The sequence below is a fragment of the Saccopteryx bilineata genome, chromosome 4, assembly GCF_036850765.1.
Source record: "Saccopteryx bilineata isolate mSacBil1 chromosome 4, mSacBil1_pri_phased_curated, whole genome shotgun sequence".
NCBI lineage: Eukaryota > Metazoa > Chordata > Mammalia > Chiroptera > Emballonuridae > Saccopteryx > Saccopteryx bilineata.
This window is the reverse complement of record NC_089493.1, coordinates 31,005,961-31,025,387: the sequence shown is the minus strand read 5'-3', so window position 1 is coordinate 31,025,387 and position 19,427 is coordinate 31,005,961. Positions and strand designations below refer to the sequence as shown.

The 19,427-nt window shown below is 39.0% G+C and overlaps 1 protein-coding gene across 1 annotated transcript; it reads left to right on the top strand.

Moving 5' to 3' along the window:
- Positions 1 to 15,752: 15,752 nt before the first annotated feature.
- LOC136335401 (disintegrin and metalloproteinase domain-containing protein 20-like) lies at positions 15,753 to 17,945 on the top strand. Its single transcript, XM_066276676.1, has one exon. The coding sequence runs from the start codon at positions 15,753 to 15,755 to the stop codon at positions 17,943 to 17,945; it is 2,193 nt and encodes a 730-aa protein (XP_066132773.1).
- The last annotated feature ends 1,482 nt before the right edge of the window (positions 17,946 to 19,427 follow it).

The window sequence follows — 19,427 nt, the reverse complement described above, 5'->3', positions numbered from 1 at the left end:
AATAAATAAGTCATACTCTGGATGGTCAGGAGGCACGAGGATGTACATGAATGTTCGTACTACTCAAAGGGTTAAGAAATGAGTTGTTTTACCTGGTCAGGTGGTGTCACAGTGAGTAGAGCGTCAGACTAGGACATGAAGGATCCAGGTTTGAAATCCTGAGGTCACTGGCTTGAGCAAGGGGTCACTTGTTCTTCTGTAGTCCCCTGCTTAAGGCACATGTAAGAAAGCAATCAATGAACTACAGTACTAATGAGACTAAGGAGCCACAACAAAGAATTGATGCTTCTCATCTCTCTCCTTTCATGTCTGTTTGTTTTATCTGTATCTCTCTGTCTCTATCACACACACACAAAAAAGAAAGGAATAAGCCATCTTCAAACTGCTTCAGAAGTTCACAGGTCTCTGTGAACACATAAGATGAAGATGGGCTACAGGAACAGAGTCATCAATGAGCACCCCAGAATAATATTTGAAAATTTTGTGAAAAAGTCTCCATTGACTTTCAGCTATCAAATTTTTAAAAGGCATCATGGTGAAGTATAAAATTGATTTCCAGAGTTACCACGTTTCAGTTATAAAATACCCAATTTTCAGCAACCAAAAAGAAAAAAGAAAAAAATCGACACATACAAAACTACAGTAAACCTTGTCTCATTTCAAGGAACATAAAAAACAGCAGACTTAAAGGACACAATAGATCAACTGGATTTAATAGATATCTTCAGAACCTTTCACCCTAAAGCAGCAGCATATACATTCTTTTCAAGTGCTCATGGTACATTCTCTAGGTTAGACCACATGTTAGGGCAGAAAAGCGGTCTCAACAAATTTAAGAATATTGTAATTATATCAGCATTTTCTCTGATCACAATGGCATGAAACGAGAAATCAACCACAACAGAAAACTGGAACATACTCACACACATGGAAACTAAATAGCATGTTTTAAAAAAACTAATGGGTAAACAATGAGATCCAAGAAGAAAAAAAATTCTTAGAAACAAATGATAATGAGCATAGAACAACTCAAAATTTATAGAACACAGAAAAAGCAGCCCTGAGAGGGAAGTTCATAGCACTACAGGCAAAACTTAAGAAGCTGGGAAAAGCTCAAATAAACAACTTAACCCTGCATCTAATAGAACTAGAAAAAGAACAGCAAGTAAAGCCCAGAGGTAGTACAAGGAAGGAAATAATAAAGATCAGAGTGGAAATAAATGACATAGAGGCTAAAGAAACAATACAGACGATCAATGAAACCAAGAGCTGGTTCTCTGAAAGGGTAAACAAGATTGATGAACCTTTAACCAGACTCACCAAGAAAAAAAGAGAGAGGACTCAAATAAATAAAATTAGAAATGGGAGTGGAGAAATAACAACAGACACAATAGAAATACAAAGGATTGTAAGAAAATACTATGAAGAACTGTATGCCAAAAAAAAAAAAATAGACAACCTAGGTGAAATGGACAAATTCCTTGAAACATATAATCTTTCAAAAATCAATCTGGAAGAATCAGAAAACCTAAACAGACTGATTACAACAAATGAGATCGAAATAGTTATCAAAACACTCCCAACAAACAAAAGCCCTGGGCCAGATGGCTTCACTGGTGAATTCTACCAAATATTCAAAGAAGAACTAACTCCTATCCTTCTCAAGCTATTTCAAAAAATTCAAGAGGAAGGAAGACTTCCAAGCTCCTTTTCTGAAGTGAGCATAATTCTGATTTCAAAACCAGGCAAAGACAACACAAAGAAAGAAAATTATAGGCCAATATAGCTGATGAATTTAGATGCTAAAATCCTCAACAAAATACTAGCAAACCGAATCTAGCAATACATGAAAAAAATCATACATCATGATCAAGTGGGATTTATTCTGGGGAGGCAAGGATGGTACAATATTCATAAATCAATCAATGTGATTGATTCATTACATAAACAAAAGGAAGGAGAAAACCCACATGATATTTTTTTTTTTTTATAATTTTATTTTTTTAATGGGGTGACATCAATAAATCAGGATACATATATTCAAAGATAACAAGTCCAGGTTATCTTGTCGTTCAATTATGTTGCATACCCACCACCCAAAGTCAGATTGTCCTCTGTCACCTTCTATCTTGTTTTCTTTGTGCCCCTCCCACCCCCTATCCCTCTCCCATTCCCCCCTCCCCCCCGTAACCACCACACTCTTATCAATGTCTCTTAGTTTCACTATTATGTCCCACCTACGTATGGAATAATACAGTTCCTGTTTTTTTCTGATTTACTTATTTCGCTTCGTATCATGTTATCAAGATCCCACCATTTTGCTGTAAATGTTCCGATGTCATCATTTCTTATGGCTGAGTAGTATTCCATAGTGTATATGTGCCACATCTTCTTTATCCAGTCATCTATTGATGGGCTTTTTGGTTGTTTCCATGTCCTGGCCACTGTGAACAATGCTGCAATAAACATGGGGCTGCATGTGTCTTTACGTATCAATGTTTCTGAGTTTTGGGGATATATACCCAGTAGAGGGATTGCTGGGTCATAAGGTAGTTCTATTTTCAGTTTTTTGAGGAACCACCATACTTTCTTCCATAATGGTTGTACTACTTTACATTCCCACCAACAGTGTATGAGGGTTCCTTTTTCTCCACAGCCTCTCCAACATTTGCTATTACCTGACTTGCTAATAACAGCTAATCGAACAGGTGTGAGGTGGTATCTCATTGCCGTTTTGATTTGCATTTCTCTAATAGCTAAAGAAGATGAGCATCTTTTCATATATCTGTTGGCCATTTGTATTTCTTCCTGGGAGAAGTGTCTATTCATATCCTCTTCCCATTTTTTTATTGGATTGTTTGTTTGTTTGTTGTTGAGTTTTATGAGTTCTTTGTATATTTTGGATATTAGGCCCTTATCTGAGCTGTTGTTTGAAAATATCATTTCCCATTTAGTTGGCTTTCTGTTTATTTTGTTATCAGTTTCCCTTGCTGAGCAAAAACTTCTTAGTCTGATGTAGTCCCATTCATTAATTTTTGCCTTCACTTCTCTTGCCATTGGAGTCAAATTCATAAAATGCTCTTTAAAACCCAGGTCCATGAGTTGAGTACCTATGTCTTCTTCTATGTACTTAATTGTTTCAGGTCTTATGTTTAGATCTTTGATCCATTTTGAGTTAATTTTTGTACAGGGGGAGAGACTGTAGTCCAGTTTCATTCTTTTGCATGTGGCTTTCCAGTTTTCCCAGCACCATTTATTGAAGAGGCTTTCTTTTCTCCATTGTGTGTTGTTGGCCCCTTTATCAAAAATTATTTGACTATATATATGTGGTTTTATTTCTGGACTTTCTATTCTGTTCCATTGGTCTGAGTGTCTATTTTTCTGCCAATACCATGCTGTTTTGATTGTCGTGGCCCTATAATAGAGTTTGAAGTCAGGTATTGTTATGCCCCCAGCTTCATTCTTTTTCTTTAGGATTGCTTTGGCTATTCGGGGTTTTTTATAGTTCCATATAAATCTGATGATTTTTTGCTCTATTTCTTTAAAAAATGTCATTGGAATTTTGATGGGAATTGCATTAAATTTGTATATTGCTTTGGGTAATATATCCATCTTGATTATATTTATTCTTCCTAGCCAAGAACAAGGTATATTCTTCCATCTCATTATATCTTTTTCGATTTCCCTTAACAATGGTTTATAGTTTTCATTATATAAGTCCTTTACATTCTTTGTTATGTTTATTCCTAAGTATTTTATTTTTTTTGTTGCAATCGTGAAGGGGATTATTCTTTTGAGTTCCTTCTCAGTTGTTTCATTGTTGGCATATAGAAAGGCTATTGACTTCTGTATGTTAATTTTGTATCCTGCGACCTTACTGTATTGGCTTATTGTTTCTAGTAGTCTTTTTGTGGATTCTTTGGGGTTTTCGATGTATAGGATCATATCATCTGCAAAAAGTGATACCTTTACTTCTTCTTTTCCGATATGGATGCCTTTTATTTCTTTGTCTTGTCTGATTGCTGTGGCGAGAACCTCTAGTACCACATTAAATAAGAGTGGAGAGAGTGGACAACCCTGTCTTGTTCCTGATTTAAGGGGGAAAGCCTTCAGTTTAGTGCCATTTAATATGATGTTAGCTGATGGTTTATCATATATGGCCTTTATCATGTTGAGATATTTTCCTTCTATACCCATTTTGTTGAGAGTCTTAAACATAAAATTGTGTTGTATTTTATCGAAAGCCTTTTCTGCGTCTATTGATAAGATCATGTGGTTTTTGTTCTTTGTTTTGTTGATATGGTGTATTACATTAACCGTTTTACGTATGTTGAACCATCCTTGAGATTCTGGGATGAATCCCACTTGAACATGATGTATTATTTTTTTAATATGTTGTTGTATTCGATTTGCTAGTATTTTGTTTAGTATTTTAGCATCTGTATTCATTAGAGATATTGGTCTGTAGTTTTCTTTTTCTGTGCCATCCTTGCCTGGTTTTGGTATGAGGGTTATGTTGGCCTCATAAAATGTGTTTGGAAGTATTGCTTCTTCTTCAATTTTTTGGAAGACTTTGAGTAGAATAGGAACCAAGTCTTCTTTGAATGTTTGATAAAATTCGCTGGTATAGCCGTCAGGGCCTGGACTTTTATTTTTGGGGAGGTTTTTAATGGTTTTTTCTATTTCTTCTCTACTGATAGGTCTGTTTAGGCTTTCTGCTTCTTCTTGACTCAGTCTAGGAAGGTTGTATTGTTCTAGGAATTTATCCATTTCTTCTAGGTTGTTGAATTTAGTGGCATAAAGTTTTTCATAGTATTCTACAATAATTCTTTGTATATCTACGGTGTCCGTGGTGATTTCTCCTCTTTCATTTTGGATTTTGTTTATATGAGTTCTTTCTCTTTTTTCCTTGGTAAGTCTTGCCAAGGGTTTGTCAATTTTGTTGATCTTTTCAAAGAACCAGCTCCTTGTTCTATTAATTTTTTCTATAGTTTTTCTGTTCTCTAATTCATTTATTTCTGCTCTGATTTTTATTATCTCCTTTCTTCGGCTGCTTTTGGGTTGTCTTTGTTCTACTTTTTCTAGTTCCTTAAGGTGGGAACTTAAGTGGTTCACTTGGGCTCTCTCTTGTTTGTTCATATATGCCTGAAGCGATATGAACTTCCCTCTTATCACTGCTTTTGCTGCATCCCATAGATTCTGATATGTCGTATTGTCATTTTCATTAGTCTGTATATATCTTTTGATCTCTGCACTTATTTCTTCTTTGACCCATTCATTTTTTAAAAGTATGTTGTTTAGTTTCCACATTTTTGTGGGATTTTTTTCCTCTTTTTTGCAGTTGAATTCTAGTTTCAAGGCTTTATGATCAGAAAATATGCTTGGTACAACTTCAATTTTTCTGAATTTGCTGATGTTGTTTTTGTGGCCCAACATATGGTCAATTCTTGAGAATGATCCATGTACACTGGAGAAAAATGTATACTCAGTCACTTTGGGATGAAATGTCCTGTAGATGTCTATCATATCCAGGTGCTCTAGTGTTTTGTTTAAGGCCACTATGTCTTTGTTGATTCTCTGTTTGGATGACCGATCTAGAGCCGTCAGCGGTGTATTGAGGTCTCCAAGTATGATTGTATTTTTGTCAGTTTTTGTTTTAAGATCAATAAGTAGCTGTCTTATATATTTTGGTGCTCCTTGGTTTGGTGCATATATATTAAGAATTGTTATGTCTTCTTGATTCAGTGTCCCCTTAGCCATTATGAAATGGCCATTTTTGTCTCTGAGTACTTTTCCTGTCTTGTAGTCAGCATTATCCGATATGAGTATTGCTACACCTGCTTTTTTTTGGATGTTATTTGCTTGGAGTATTGTTTTCCAGCCTTTCACTTTGAATTTGTTTTTATCCTTGTTACTTAGATGAGTTTCCTGTAGGCAGCATACAGTTGGATTTTCTTTTTTAATCCATTCTGCTACTCTGTGCCTTTTTATTGGTGAGTTTAATCCATTTACATTTAGTGTAATTATTGATACTTGTGAGTTCCCTATTGCCATTTTATATCTTGCTTTCTGTTAGTTTTGTGTCTTGTTTGATCCTTCTCTTTCGTTTTTCTATCTTTTGTTTTTATTTGGTTGTATTCCATACATCTTTCCTCTGTTGCTATCTTTTTTATCTCATGTGCTTCTGTGGTGGTTTTTTCAATGGTGGTTACCTTTGAGTAATGAAAAGGGTCCCTACCCTGTTCATTGTAGCGAACTATTTTTTGAGTACTTTTGCACTCCATCGTCCTTTGCTACTGTTAATCTCCGTCTTCTCCCCCTCTTTCTTTTTGTTGTTGTCACAGTTTAAATTTGGTTTTATTGTGTTCTTCTTGGAGCTTTTACTTGTGGCTCTGTTTTTTTTTTGTTCTTTGTATCTGATTGGAGAACCCCTTTAGTAGTTCCTGGAGTGGGGGTTTTCTGATGATAAATTCCCTCATCTTTTCTGTATCTGTGAATGTTTTTATTTCTCCTTCGTATTTGAAGGATAGCTTTGATGGGTATAGTATTCGTGGCTGAAAGTTCCTCTCTTTCAGGACTTTATATATTGGGGTCCACTCTCTTCTAGCTTGTAGAGTTTCTGCTGAGAAATCTGATGATAATCTAATGGGCCTTCCTTTATATGTTGTATTCTTCTTTTCCCTGGCTGCCTTGAGAATTTTTTCTTTGCTGTTGGTTTGTGCCAATTTCATTATGATATGCCTTGGAGTAGGTTTGTTGGGGTTAAGAAAACTTGGAGTTCTGTTTGCTTCTTGAACTTGAGGCTTTAGTTCTTTCCACAGGCTTGGGAAGTTCTCATCAATTATTTGTTTAAGTATGTTCTCCATTCCATTTTCTCTCTCTTCTCCCTCTGATATACCTATTATTCTTATGTTATTCTTTTTAATGGAGTCAGATAATTCTTGTAGGGCTATCTCATTTTTTTTAATTTTTGAGTCTCTTTCTTCTTCTCTCTGTTGTGCCTCAAGTTGCTTGTCTTCTATTTCACTAATCCTCTCTTCTATCTGACCTGTTCTATTAGCTAAGCTTGTTACTTCGTTTTTCAGCTCGTGAATTGAGTTTTTCATCTCTGTTTGATTTGTTTTTATAGTTTCAATTTCCTTGGACATATATTCTTTGTGTTCATGGAGTTGTTTTCTGAGCTCCCTATATTGCCTTTCTGTGTTTTCTTGTATATCTCGGAGGATTTTTAGGATTTCTATCTTGAATTCTCTGTCATTTAACTCCAAGGTTTCCAATATATTAAATTTTTTCTCCATAGATTTTTCCTCATCTAGCTGTGTTACCTCTCTTTCTTTTGTATCCATGATATTCGATTTTCTCTTCCTTAATGGCATCTGAGGGTGGTTTTGTTGATAGTATTAATGAGATTTAATAAAGAATAAAAAGTTAAAAAAAATAAAAAAATAACAAATCGAAAAGAGTTGTTTTTTTAAAAAAAATTAATAATGAAATAAAGAAAAATAAAATAAAATAAAAATTAAAAAAAAAAGGAAATTATTCCCCCCCTCTTTTTTTCCTCTCCTCTCCTCTCCCCTCTTTCTTGAGAAAATCTTGTGGTGGACTGTGAGTTATAACAAACAATGCCTGTGATGGAGGGCCTGAATTGGGGAAAAGTAATAAAGGGGCAAAAAAGAGAGAAAGAAAAAAAAAAAAAGGAAAAAAAAAAAAAGAGCGTATGGACCCACAAAAAGCAAATAAGGAAAAAATTTGGGTCAAGAATAAAATGATTTGCTTTTAGGTGTTGGTTTTCTAAGAGTTATGATGAGAGGAATAAGAGGAAAATGGAAAAATGGGGGGACAAATTAAAAACTTACTATTGTATTTAGTGGAACAAGAACTAGATAATATGGAGAGCCAGGGATGGGAGCACTGCTAGTGAGTTAAAAAGGTGAAGTAAAAACCCCCCAAAATGCCACAAACATAGGTTTGAGTCCCAGATAAGATAATTTGTTTGTTATTGAGGTTTGAATGAGAGGAGATGTAAAGGAGAAAGGAAGAAACTAATATAGAGGGAGAAAAGAAAGAGAGAGAGAGAAAAAAAGAGGGAACCACTAAAAGAAGAAAAAAGAAAGGAGAGAGAGAGAGAGAGTTAAGGGTTTTGGAGTGCAACCCTCATAGAGAGAAAGGAAGAGAAGAGAAATGATAATGGGAGATGTAACACTTATGGGTAGTGTAGTTCAAGGAGAGGAGAGAGTAAGACCGGTAGAGAGTTAATCGGCCAAATTGGAGGAGGAAAAAAGAGTCTCAAGAATGAAGATAAGAGAAACAAACGAACAAATATAATAAAATGGGATAGGTTATAAAGTCTGCAGATTATTCTTGATTTTGAGAGGTTATCTTCTTGCTTTTTCTTTTCTCTCCCTCTTCCTGGTCGGTGACTCTGTACCCCGGGTTCTGCCCCTTTGGCACGCTCAGGTAGAGGTTTGCAGTTGATAAGTCTCTATGGCAATGTCATGTATTGTGCTTTATTCTCGTTGGGAGTCGAGGCTCATTAGCATTTATAGGCTCCGACAGTGAGAGAGTCCGTGTTCCTGGAGCCTTTCTCCTAGTCTTTCCTTCCTCAATTAGTAGCCTGATAGTCCAGGTATGGGGTTGCTGCTGCCTCTGCCTGGATAGTAAGAGGCTCAAAGAGCTGGCAACTCCCCACTCTATTTCCACTCAGCACAGGGCTCTGGGTAAGGCTCAGTCAGTCAGAGCTGCTAGCATAATCAGGCGGGCTTTCCGCCCACTCGAAGACCTCTGGCTCTGCCACTCTATCCGGTAACACAAGCGGGCGCCCACTTCCGGGAAGCTTGGAGGAAACTCTCACTCACTGTCTGCAACCAGGATATCCGGCCAGCAGTCTCACGCTCTGAGTGAAACCCCCAACCGCAGGGAAAAGTTGCAGCGTTGGAATTGAGTCTCGCTCCGTCCCCGTGCGCGGCTTTTGCAAGGCGCTGGGGCGGCCCGAGATTCCGCTTTGGCCCACACAAAGGCCCCTGACTCTGCCCCTCTGTGCAATAACACGGGCGCGCACTGCCGAGGCACTCGGAGGAATCGCTCACTCCTTATCTGCGCGCGCAAACCAGGATATGAGGCCGGCCGCGGTTCCCTCTGAGTGAAACAGCCTCCAGCACGGAAAATCTCCACCGTTGGGATTAGTTCTCACTCCCTCCCGTGTGTGGCTTTCCCAGGGCGCTGGGGCTGCCCAGAGACTCTGCCCTCAGCCCACAGAAAGGCCTCTGACCCTGCCTCTCCGTGGGGCAACACGGGCACCCACTTCCGCGGCTTAGGAAGAAATCTCTCTTCCACTAACTGCGCACCGACCAGGAGACCGGGTAAAATGGCCGCTCCGCTTGTCTTTCTTTGTTTGGGTTTGGCGCGAGTGTTAGCTTGTATTGCCCAGGTTGCCACAGGATCAGATTTTCCTTGGCTTGCATCTCCGAGCCACAGCCTGGTTCGGCCGTTTTTGCTGCGGCGGCCTGGATCTATTCACCCCCTTTGCCCGCCTCAGTTTCTATATTCACAGTTACCAGAGAAAGCCGCCCTGTTTAGGTTAGTGAGGAAGGCGGAGCATTTCTTACTCCCTATTTCCTTCGGGGTTTGGTTATATATTTAGCCAATTTTTCACTCAATCATACCTTTGGGTGTATTGCGAAGAATCTGGAAGCTCCAAGTATAGGTTTTTCTGTTTCTGGTTGAAGATCTTGTTGAGTTTTGGGGGAGATTTATCGGTATCGCTTCCTACCCCGCCATTACTCTCCCACATGATAATTTTAATAGATGCAGAAAAAATATTTGATAAAATCCAGCACCTATTTATGATCCAAACTCTTAGCAAAGTGGGAATACAGAAAACATACCTCAACATGATATAGGCCATCTATAACAAACCCACTGCCAACATCATAATCAATGGACTAAAGTTAAAAGCAATCTCCTTAAGATCAGGAACAAGATGTACTCCCTTTCACCACTCTTATTCAACAGAGTTCAGGAAGTCCTAGCTACAGCAATCAGACAAGAAGAAACAAAAGGCATCCAAATTGGAAAGAAGAAGTAAACTATCATTATCATTATTTGCAGATGATATGATACTGTATATAGAAAACCCTAAAGTCTCAGTCAAAAAACTACTGGACTTGATAAATGAATTCAACAAGGTGGCAAGGTATAAAACTAATACACAGAAATCATAGGCACTTTTATACACCAACAATGAACTGTCAGAAAGAGAAATTAAAGAAACAATTCCCTTCACTATTGAAACAAATGAACAAAAAAACTACCTAGGAGTAAATTTAACCAAGGAGATTAAAGACTTATACTAGGAAAATTATAAAACATTGATCAAAGAAATCAAGGAAGATACAAACAAGTGGAAGCATATACCGTGTTCATGGTTAGGAAGAATAAACATTATTAGAATGTCTATATTACCCAAAGCAATTTATAAATTCATTGCAATAACAATTAAAATACCAATGACATACTTCAAAGATAGAGAACAAGTATTCCAAAAATTTATATGGAACCAAAAAAAGGACACGAATAGCCTCAGCAATCTTGAAAAAGAAGAATAAAGTGGGAGGTATCACACTTCCTGATATAAAGTTATACTACAAGGCCATTGTACTCAAAACAGCTTGGTACTGGCATAAGAACAGGCATATAGATTAATGGAACAGAACAGAGAACCCAGAAACAAACACACACCTTTATGGACAACTGATATTTGACAAAGGAGGTAAGAGCATACAATGGAGTAAAAAAGACAGTCAATTTAACAAATAGTGTTGGAAAAATTGGATAGCTACCTGCAAAAAAATGAAACTAGACCACCAACTTACATCATTCACAAAAATAAACTCAAAATGGATAAAAGACTTAAATGTAAGTTGTGAAACTATAAGCATATTAGAAGAAAACACAGGCAGTAAGCTCAGCAACATCTCTCACAGCAATATATTTGCTGATCTATCTCCACGGGCAAGTGAAATAAAAGACAGAATAAACAAATGGGACTATATCAATCTAAGAAGCTTTTGTACAGTTAAAGACAAGATGAACAGAACAAAAAGACAAACCACACAATGGGAGAGCATATTCGACAATATGTCTGATAAAAGGTTAATAACCAAAATTTATAAAGTACTTGTAAAACTCAACACCAGGAACACAAACAATCCAATCAAAAAATGGGCAAAAGAAATGAATAGACATTTCTCCAAAGAGGACGTACAGATGGCCAATAGACAGATGAAAAATGTTCAACATTACTAATTATTAGAGAAATGCAAATTAAAACCACACTGAGATGCCACTTCACACAAGTCAGAATTGTGCTCATTAACAAAACAACACATGATAGGTGCTGGTGAGGATGTGGAGAAAGGGGATCCCTCCTGCACTGCTGGTGGGAATGCAGACCGGTGCAGCCACTGTGGAAAACAGTATGGAGATTCCTCAAAAAATTAAAAATGGAACTGCCTGTTGACCCAGCCCTGAGAACACCATATCACTGACTCAAAAAAAGAAATGCACCCATCCCCATGTTTATGGTAACATTGCTCAGAATAGCGAAGATTTGGAAACAGACCAAGTGTCCGTCAGTGGACAAGTGGTTTAAAAAGCGGTCGTACATATATACAATGGAATACTATGGGGCCACGAAAAAGAAGGAAATATTACCTTTTGCAGCAACATGGATGGACTTGGAAACTATTATATTAAGTGAAATAAGCCAAGCAGAGAAAGAAAAATATCAAATGACCTCACTCATTTGAGGAATCCAAGGAACAATGTGAACTGAGGAATGAATTGAGACAGAGGAGGAATCAAAGGGACCAGAGGAAAAGAGGACAGAGGGAAAGGGGATGATAGGATGGGATAAACCTGAAGGGAGAAAGGGGAGAGCGCTGTTGGGAGGGGGGCGAGGGCGATGTTGAGTGGAATATGGGGGAGGGGGATGCATTTGGGGCGACACTAGAAACTATGTAAACACAATTACTTAAATAAAAAATAAATAAAATAAATAAAAAAATGTGTATGCACACAAAAATCTCTAAGAATACGCCTGACCTGTGGTGGCGCAGTGGATAAAGCGTCGACCTGGAAATGCTGTGGTCGCCGGTTCGAAACCCTGGGCTTGCCTGGTCAAGGCACATGTGGGAGTTGATGCTTCCAGCTCCTCCCCCCTTCTCTCCTCTCTCTCTCTCTCTCTCTCTCTCTCTGTCTCTCCCTCTCCTCTCTTTTTTTTTTTTTAAAATATTTATTTTTTTAATTTATTCATTTTAGAAAGGAGAGAGAGAGGGAGATAGAAAGAAACAGAGAGAGAGAAGGGGGAGGAGCAGGAAGCATCAACTCCCATATGTGCCTTGACCAGGCAAGCCCAGGGTTTCGAACCGGCGACCTCAGCATTTCCAGGTCGACGCTTTATCCACTGCGCCACCACAGGTCAGGCTCCTCTCCTCTCTAAAATGAATAAAAAAAAAAAATCTCTAAGAATTTAAACGTGAAAGAATATACAATAAAGGATTAGCAATAGTTATCACTGGGCAGGAAATTTTGTCTTGAGAGTCATTATGTCTTTTATTATACATTTTTATATTCATTCTTCATTTCATATTTTTATATTTTCTGAAATTTTACAATTATATAAACTTTATTAAAAATAAAAAACAAATAAAATAAATATCAGTATGTCTGACTTAATTTCCAAATATGAATATGTGTGTTAACCTTCCCAACTAAAAGATATGATCCATAAGAGAAGAAAACAGGTCAGATAAGTTATTCTTGCTAACTTCCTTATATTGAGGTAAGTGCATTCACACACAACTGAATTTTTAAATGATTTTTGAAAAGGTAAAGAAGATGTGGTTTGGGATGAATAATGATGTGCTTCTTCAGACTAGGTAAAAATGAAGCTGAGGTCAAACATTTGTACGAAATTAACTTTCTGAGGTCTACATTGCTTTGCAATAAAATACACAGATTTATGGTGTGATTTGTAACCACAACCCTGTCTTAGTCTGTTTGGGCTGCTGTAACAAAACACCTTAGATGAGATGTTTTCTAAACAAGGAACTTTATTTCTCACAGTTCTGGAGGCTGGAAGTCCAAGTTCCAGCACCAGCAGATTCAGTGTCTGATGAAATCCACTTCTTTGTTCACAGACAGCAGCACCTGCTTCCTGTAATCCCACATTGCAGGCAGAAGGGGAGAGGGAGCCTCTCGGGCCTCTTTATATAAAGACACTAATTCTGTTCATAAGGGCTGTGCTCTCATGACCTAATCACTTTCTAAAGACCTCACCTCCTAATACTGCTGTAGGTGGAAATGGTGCTCTTTTATGGAATCACGGGAAGGACATCGCACAGGACTCATGTATGGGTGGAGTGAGGCATTCGTGGTAAGATATATTTAGGGTTGAAATGGAAGGAGACCCATAGATTCCTGTGTCTCAATTCTCTTCATCCCACCATGGAAAAAGTCCAGCCTCATCTTCACCAAGCCCAGCACAAAGGCCAGAGTCCAGAATCTGTGCCCTGGTTCAATCCGCATAAAGCCTAGTCCAGTCCAGGTGCTGTGTTGTTGAACCAGGGCACACTCAGAGCCCCTGCCACTGCTGGGTCCCTGAGGATCATTAGAGCTGCAAAGGAACAGTGGCAGAGTGTGTGTCCAAGTAGAAGAGGAGGAAAGCACTGTTGTTCGCTTGGAGTATAGGCTTTTATTTTTCAATTACATTTTTATTGCTTGATTGATTTGAGAGAGAGAATAAGAGAAAAGAATTCATCTGTTGTCCTACTTAGTAGTTGTGCATTCACTGGTTGGTTCCCATATGGGCCCTGACAGGGATCAAACCTGCAAACTTGTTTTGGGACAGCATTCTAACTGACTGAAGTAACCGGCCAAGACTAGATTATATTCTTTAAACTAACCATTAAGTTCTTAATCTTTTGCGGGCTTGTGCTGGTTTCCCTTACTAATCAATCAGATCTTTCTTCTAGGCTGACTGATAGTCTCTCTGGTTGACACCCTGGCTCTGTTGTGCATGCCTCAAAGTGGAGACACAGGAGCACCACCCCCATAGTCTGGGGATGGACCAGTTGAACCCCAGGGGACAATTCCTAACTAGCTCAGGAATTAAGTCCTGAGGCCGGATGGTGCAAGGGTAATCTACAGTGTGTGAATTAACCTGTAAATGCTAGAGATTCCTAATGAGGGAAATGCTATAACTTCCTATTGAAGTGGGCCTCCCAGTTTTAGTAAGCCTAAAGTTTGATTCCCTCTTCCATAGTTTACTATGCTCAATGTCTGATGTCTTCTGCTTGCTTCGTGCATTCATCTTTAGCTACTTACAGTAACAATACCATCCCCTAGGGGTTTAGAATTTTAACATATGAATTGTAGAGGGACATGGACATTTAATTTATAGCACACCCCAGTCAAGATATAAGTTTTCCAGTACTACAGAAAGTTCCCTCCATTCCTCCATTTCCATGAAAAGAAACGACCATTTTACATTCTGTTCCCATAACTGATTTTGGACTGTTCTAGAACTTCATAAAACCTAAACTGTATATTAAGTTCCTTTGGTCTAATTTCTTTCTGTAAATATCATCATCGTATCTGTGAGACACATCCATATACTTACAAGTATCAGCAGTTTCTTGTGATTTACTGAAGACTATTCCACTGGACGAATTTACCAGTTTGTGTATGCATTTGTCTATTAAGTACTGGTCGGTTCCAGTTGGTGGGATGAACTCGTGAATAATGCTGCTATGAAAGTTCATCTGCAAGTCTTAGTGGGTAATTACCTAAGATTAGATTTGCCAGGACATAGGGCAGATAAGTATAAGTTTCACTGTATAAGAAACTATTATTATACCCTAATTTTTCTACTCATGAAATCTCCTTCCACTTTTTTTCATCATTCAGCCCAATGGCATTCAGGTTTTTTTTGTTTTTTTTTTTTGAGACAGAGAGTGAGTCAGAGAAAGGGATAGATAGGGACAGACAGACAGGAACAGAGAGAGATGAGAAGCATCAATCGTTAGTTTTTCGTTGCAACATCTTAGTTGTTCATTGATTGCTTTCTCATATGTGCCTTGACCGTGAGCCTTCAGCAGACTGAGTAACCCCCTTGCTCGAGCCAGAGACATTGGGTCCAAGCTGGTGAGCTTTGCTCAAACCAGATGAGCCCATGATCAAGCTGGTGACTCAGGGTCTCGAACCTGGGTCCTCCGCATCCCAGTCCGACGCTCTATCTGTTGCGCCACCGCCTGGTCAGGCAGCATTCAGTTTTTATAAATATGAGTGAATCTAATTCTCTCCTCAAAGTTCTTAAAAGGAAAAATTGCACTGTCTTCTCCATTCTCCTTCTTAATTACATGTTGATCTATTATGTCTTCTAGATGTCAAGAAGAAAGCTACTAAGGGTCTTAAAATTCCCAACAAATCCACTTATTCTTCCTCTGTGTCTTTTGCAACAGACCAGGGGACATTTCAGTCCAGGGTCCCCAGAGTACTGAGCACAACCTCCCCTAATGAATGCACCATTGTTATGCAATAGTTTCCCCTCCCCCCTCCCCCTTTCCTTGGGTGTCAAACTGCCAGACTCTGTCTGCTGTCCTGATTACACTGCCAGAAACTTGCTGCTTCAGAACTAGTCTTGCCTGCCTCGCACCTGACTGCATTTTCTTTGGTCACAGGCTCCCTCACTCATGGGGCCTGCCTGGGCCCAGGCCCACCTGACAGGTGATTTCTGGCTGCCTCTGCTCTGGCTCCTGCTGTCTCAGGTCTGCTGCTCCCATGCCCTACCAGGATGGCGCTTCACTTCCTCTGAAGTTGTGATCCCCAGGAAGGTGTCCCACTGGGTGGGTGGAGCTCAGGCACCAAACCAGCTCTCCTACAAGATTCACTTCAGGGGCCGCAGTCATGTGATTCACATGAAGGTCAAGAAGAACTTGCTGCCCAGACATTTTCCTGTTATCACTGATAACGACCAAGGTGCCATGCAGGAGGACTACCCATTTGTCCCTCGAGACTGTTACTACTACAGCTACCTGGAAGGGGTTCCCGGGTCCATGGGCACGCTGGACACTTGCTACGGGGGCCTGCGTGGCATGCTGCAGGTGGATGACTTCACTTACGAAATCAAACCACTGGAGGCTTCTTCCCAATTTGAGCATGTGATTTCTCTGCTTGTGACAGAACAACAATCAGCAGCGACTGAAAGGTGTACAATCGGGGAGGATGATGCAGATCTAGCATATGAAGAGGCAATACTTGCTGAAAGCCCTAGAGCAGTGCCAGTGTATCTGTGGTGGCCACATAAGAGATATTTAAAAGTCCACTACACTGTTAGTAATGCATTATACAGGCTGAACCCTAATATAACAGATCTAGTGGAGAAGGTGGTGATGCTGAACAGCATAGTACATACCATTTATAATCCTATTGGTCTAGAAGTCCACATACGTATGTTGTGCATATGGCAACAGAAGGGTACTTTTATCCCAGAAAGTTATCGGACTGCATACAGCCTTGCAGAAAATTATGGTTTGTGGAAAGAACGTACCTTTTGGAGACAATTTACACATGATACTTCAGTACTTTTTACAGGATTTAAAATAGGAAATACTGTCCGATATGCTTTCACAAATGGAGTATGCAATCCCAACTGGGGGTCCACATGGGTATATATAGCACATTTTCATATGTTTTTAGCTGCCACTATTACAGCACATACACTAGGTCATAGCCTGGGTATGGACAATGATAAGCCTAGTTGTAAATGTTTTCGAAGAACCTTCTGTGTCATGTCTCCTGATCCTGGTCTTAATGATATGTGGAGCAATTGTTCTTATGCATCACTGCATGGACGGATTCATGCGTGGGATCCTTGTTTGGGTGCAAGAAATGTACCATACTCTAATTTTCCTTACGTAGCTCCTCGCTGTGGTGACCACATTGTAAATCAGAGAGAAGAATGTGACTGTGGCACCTTTAAAGAATGTGCCGAAGATACATGTTGTGGGACCAATTGTGCCCTCTCCCTTGGCAGTGATTGCGATGAAGGAGGTTGCTGCAGGAACTGTAAATATGCTCACCCTGGATGGATTTGCAGAGAGGTGCGAGGTATTTGTGATCTACCGGAATACTGCGATGGGAAAACACAGAATTGTCCAGATGACCTTTATATCCAGGATGGAACCCCGTGTTCACCATTAGCCGTTTGTGTGAGAGGAAACTGCAGTGACCGTGATATGCAGTGTCAGTCCCTTTTTGGCTATCAGGTAAAAGATGGTTCACCTGCATGCTATACACAACTGAATGCAAGAGGTGACCGATTTGGAAACTGTGGGGTGAGGAGGCAGCGAGGAGGATTACGACCTGTTAAATGTGAGACAGATGATGTTTTTTGTGGAATGTTACACTGTAGGAAGGTCCAACAAATACCTGGTGCAGGTGAGCACACGACATTTCGTCACATAATAGTAACAGATGTTAAACAAGAGCTATGCTTTGGGTTCGATGCACATCCGGGGACAGACATTCCAGAGATGGGGCTTGTAATAGATGGTGCAACATGTGGGCCAGGAAAATACTGTTTTCAGCAGAATTGTACTTTTCATCAGGACATGCATTTTGACTGTGATATCAAGAAATGCAATTTCAAAGGGGTGTGCAACAACAAAAAACAATGTCACTGTCAGCGAGGATGGAAACCACCGAAGTGTAATATCAGAGGATCAGGTGGTAGTAACAGTAGTGGCCCTCCACCTGTTAGAGAACTAGGTCTTCGCAGCAAAATTATTACTAATGTAAACCAGGCACTAGTTCTAATGTTTATTCGTTCAGCTCTTTTATTGCTTGCATTATTTTTTGGCGGCATTTCATACTTAAGTAGTTAATTAATGAGCAGTAAAAACTAAACAGGTAAAGAGATTCCCTTGAACTTTATTAACTGATCACTTCGACCTACAAGAAAAATCACATTTATGCTTACTGGGAGAATAGATCAATAACACTCTGATAATTACATCCTAAAGCTATTCCAAGGCTGTCATCTTGAAATAAAATGACTGGACAATTTAAAAAGGGTCAATGTGTTTCAGTTTGTTTAATATTTCATGTGTGGTCATACTATTAATATTTCTGTAGGAACTCTTAGATTCACTAGCAGGAGGGCCTCTACTTGCTTAAGATATTGATTCTAATGTTTTATAGATGTGCCTATAGTAACTCTCATTTGCCCTACTGTGTATTTTTTGTAAGTTCTCCATAACTGATTATGTGCTTGATTTTTGTTATTTGTTCATTTTATTGCTAGTGTAAAATAAGCGTGAAAAAGAATCTCTGGGCCGATACAGTATGAAGATCAAAAACTTCCGTGTCCTAGGCCGTGAATGTCAACTGTAGTGGAAACACTGGCTCTGTATGTGATCTTGGACATAGTCTTAAAATTTTACATTTTCTCGGTCCACAATTACATTCAGAGATGAAATGTATTTTTTTCTAAGCTTATGTGATAACCAAGAAAGCATATAAGAAGAGCCTGCACATTGTTAAGCACTCACTATGCTAACTCTATCATTTTCCTTATTCTCATTATTACTCCTCAGTTCTGCTAAACCTGGTGTGTTCCAAATACAATGACTTGGACATTGCATCTTTATTGTAAAATTATCATATAAGGAGCAATTGATCACTGATATATCATTTCATAAATCCTCTGCTTATTAAGTCATAGTATCTCACATTTTAAATCTCAGGATTGATTAATCACACCTGTTCATGAATTATAACGTGGAGCTGATCGTTTGGTATATGTATGGAGGCAAAAATGTAGGTCAAAGGAAAGAGGAAGCAAACACTCCCGAAATTAGACTGGGTGTACCGGAACCCAGTCTAATAAGCAGTGTGTCATATCCGTGCTATTTAGAAGCCTCAGGCCTCAGGTCAAATTTCTTTCTGAAAATACAGAATCCAGATGAGACCAGCCACCAAATGATGGAGGAAAGATGCAGCTACAGAGAATCAGTAAGATCACCATGCTGTGACATCATAATTTGTCCAACTTTTATAGAGCTCTCTTGACCAGCACTTCCCATCTAGATAACCCTCTGGTATGTGACCTATATCTTCACCGATGACAGGTCTGAGTTCCTATTTACTTAGCTCTTATCAAATATGGTAGCTGTGTTTGCAATTGTAATCAGTAACTACTAAAATCTGGATTGGATCAACAAGGTTATTTTTTTTCTAATCCAAAGGCATGGTTGAAATTAGACTGTCAAAAAAATAAAGAGAATGAGAGAGAAGACAGAAAGTAGAATGTCTACCTAAGAGAGGAGTAATTTTGTTTCTCTTGCAGCGGCCAATTTACCAAAGCA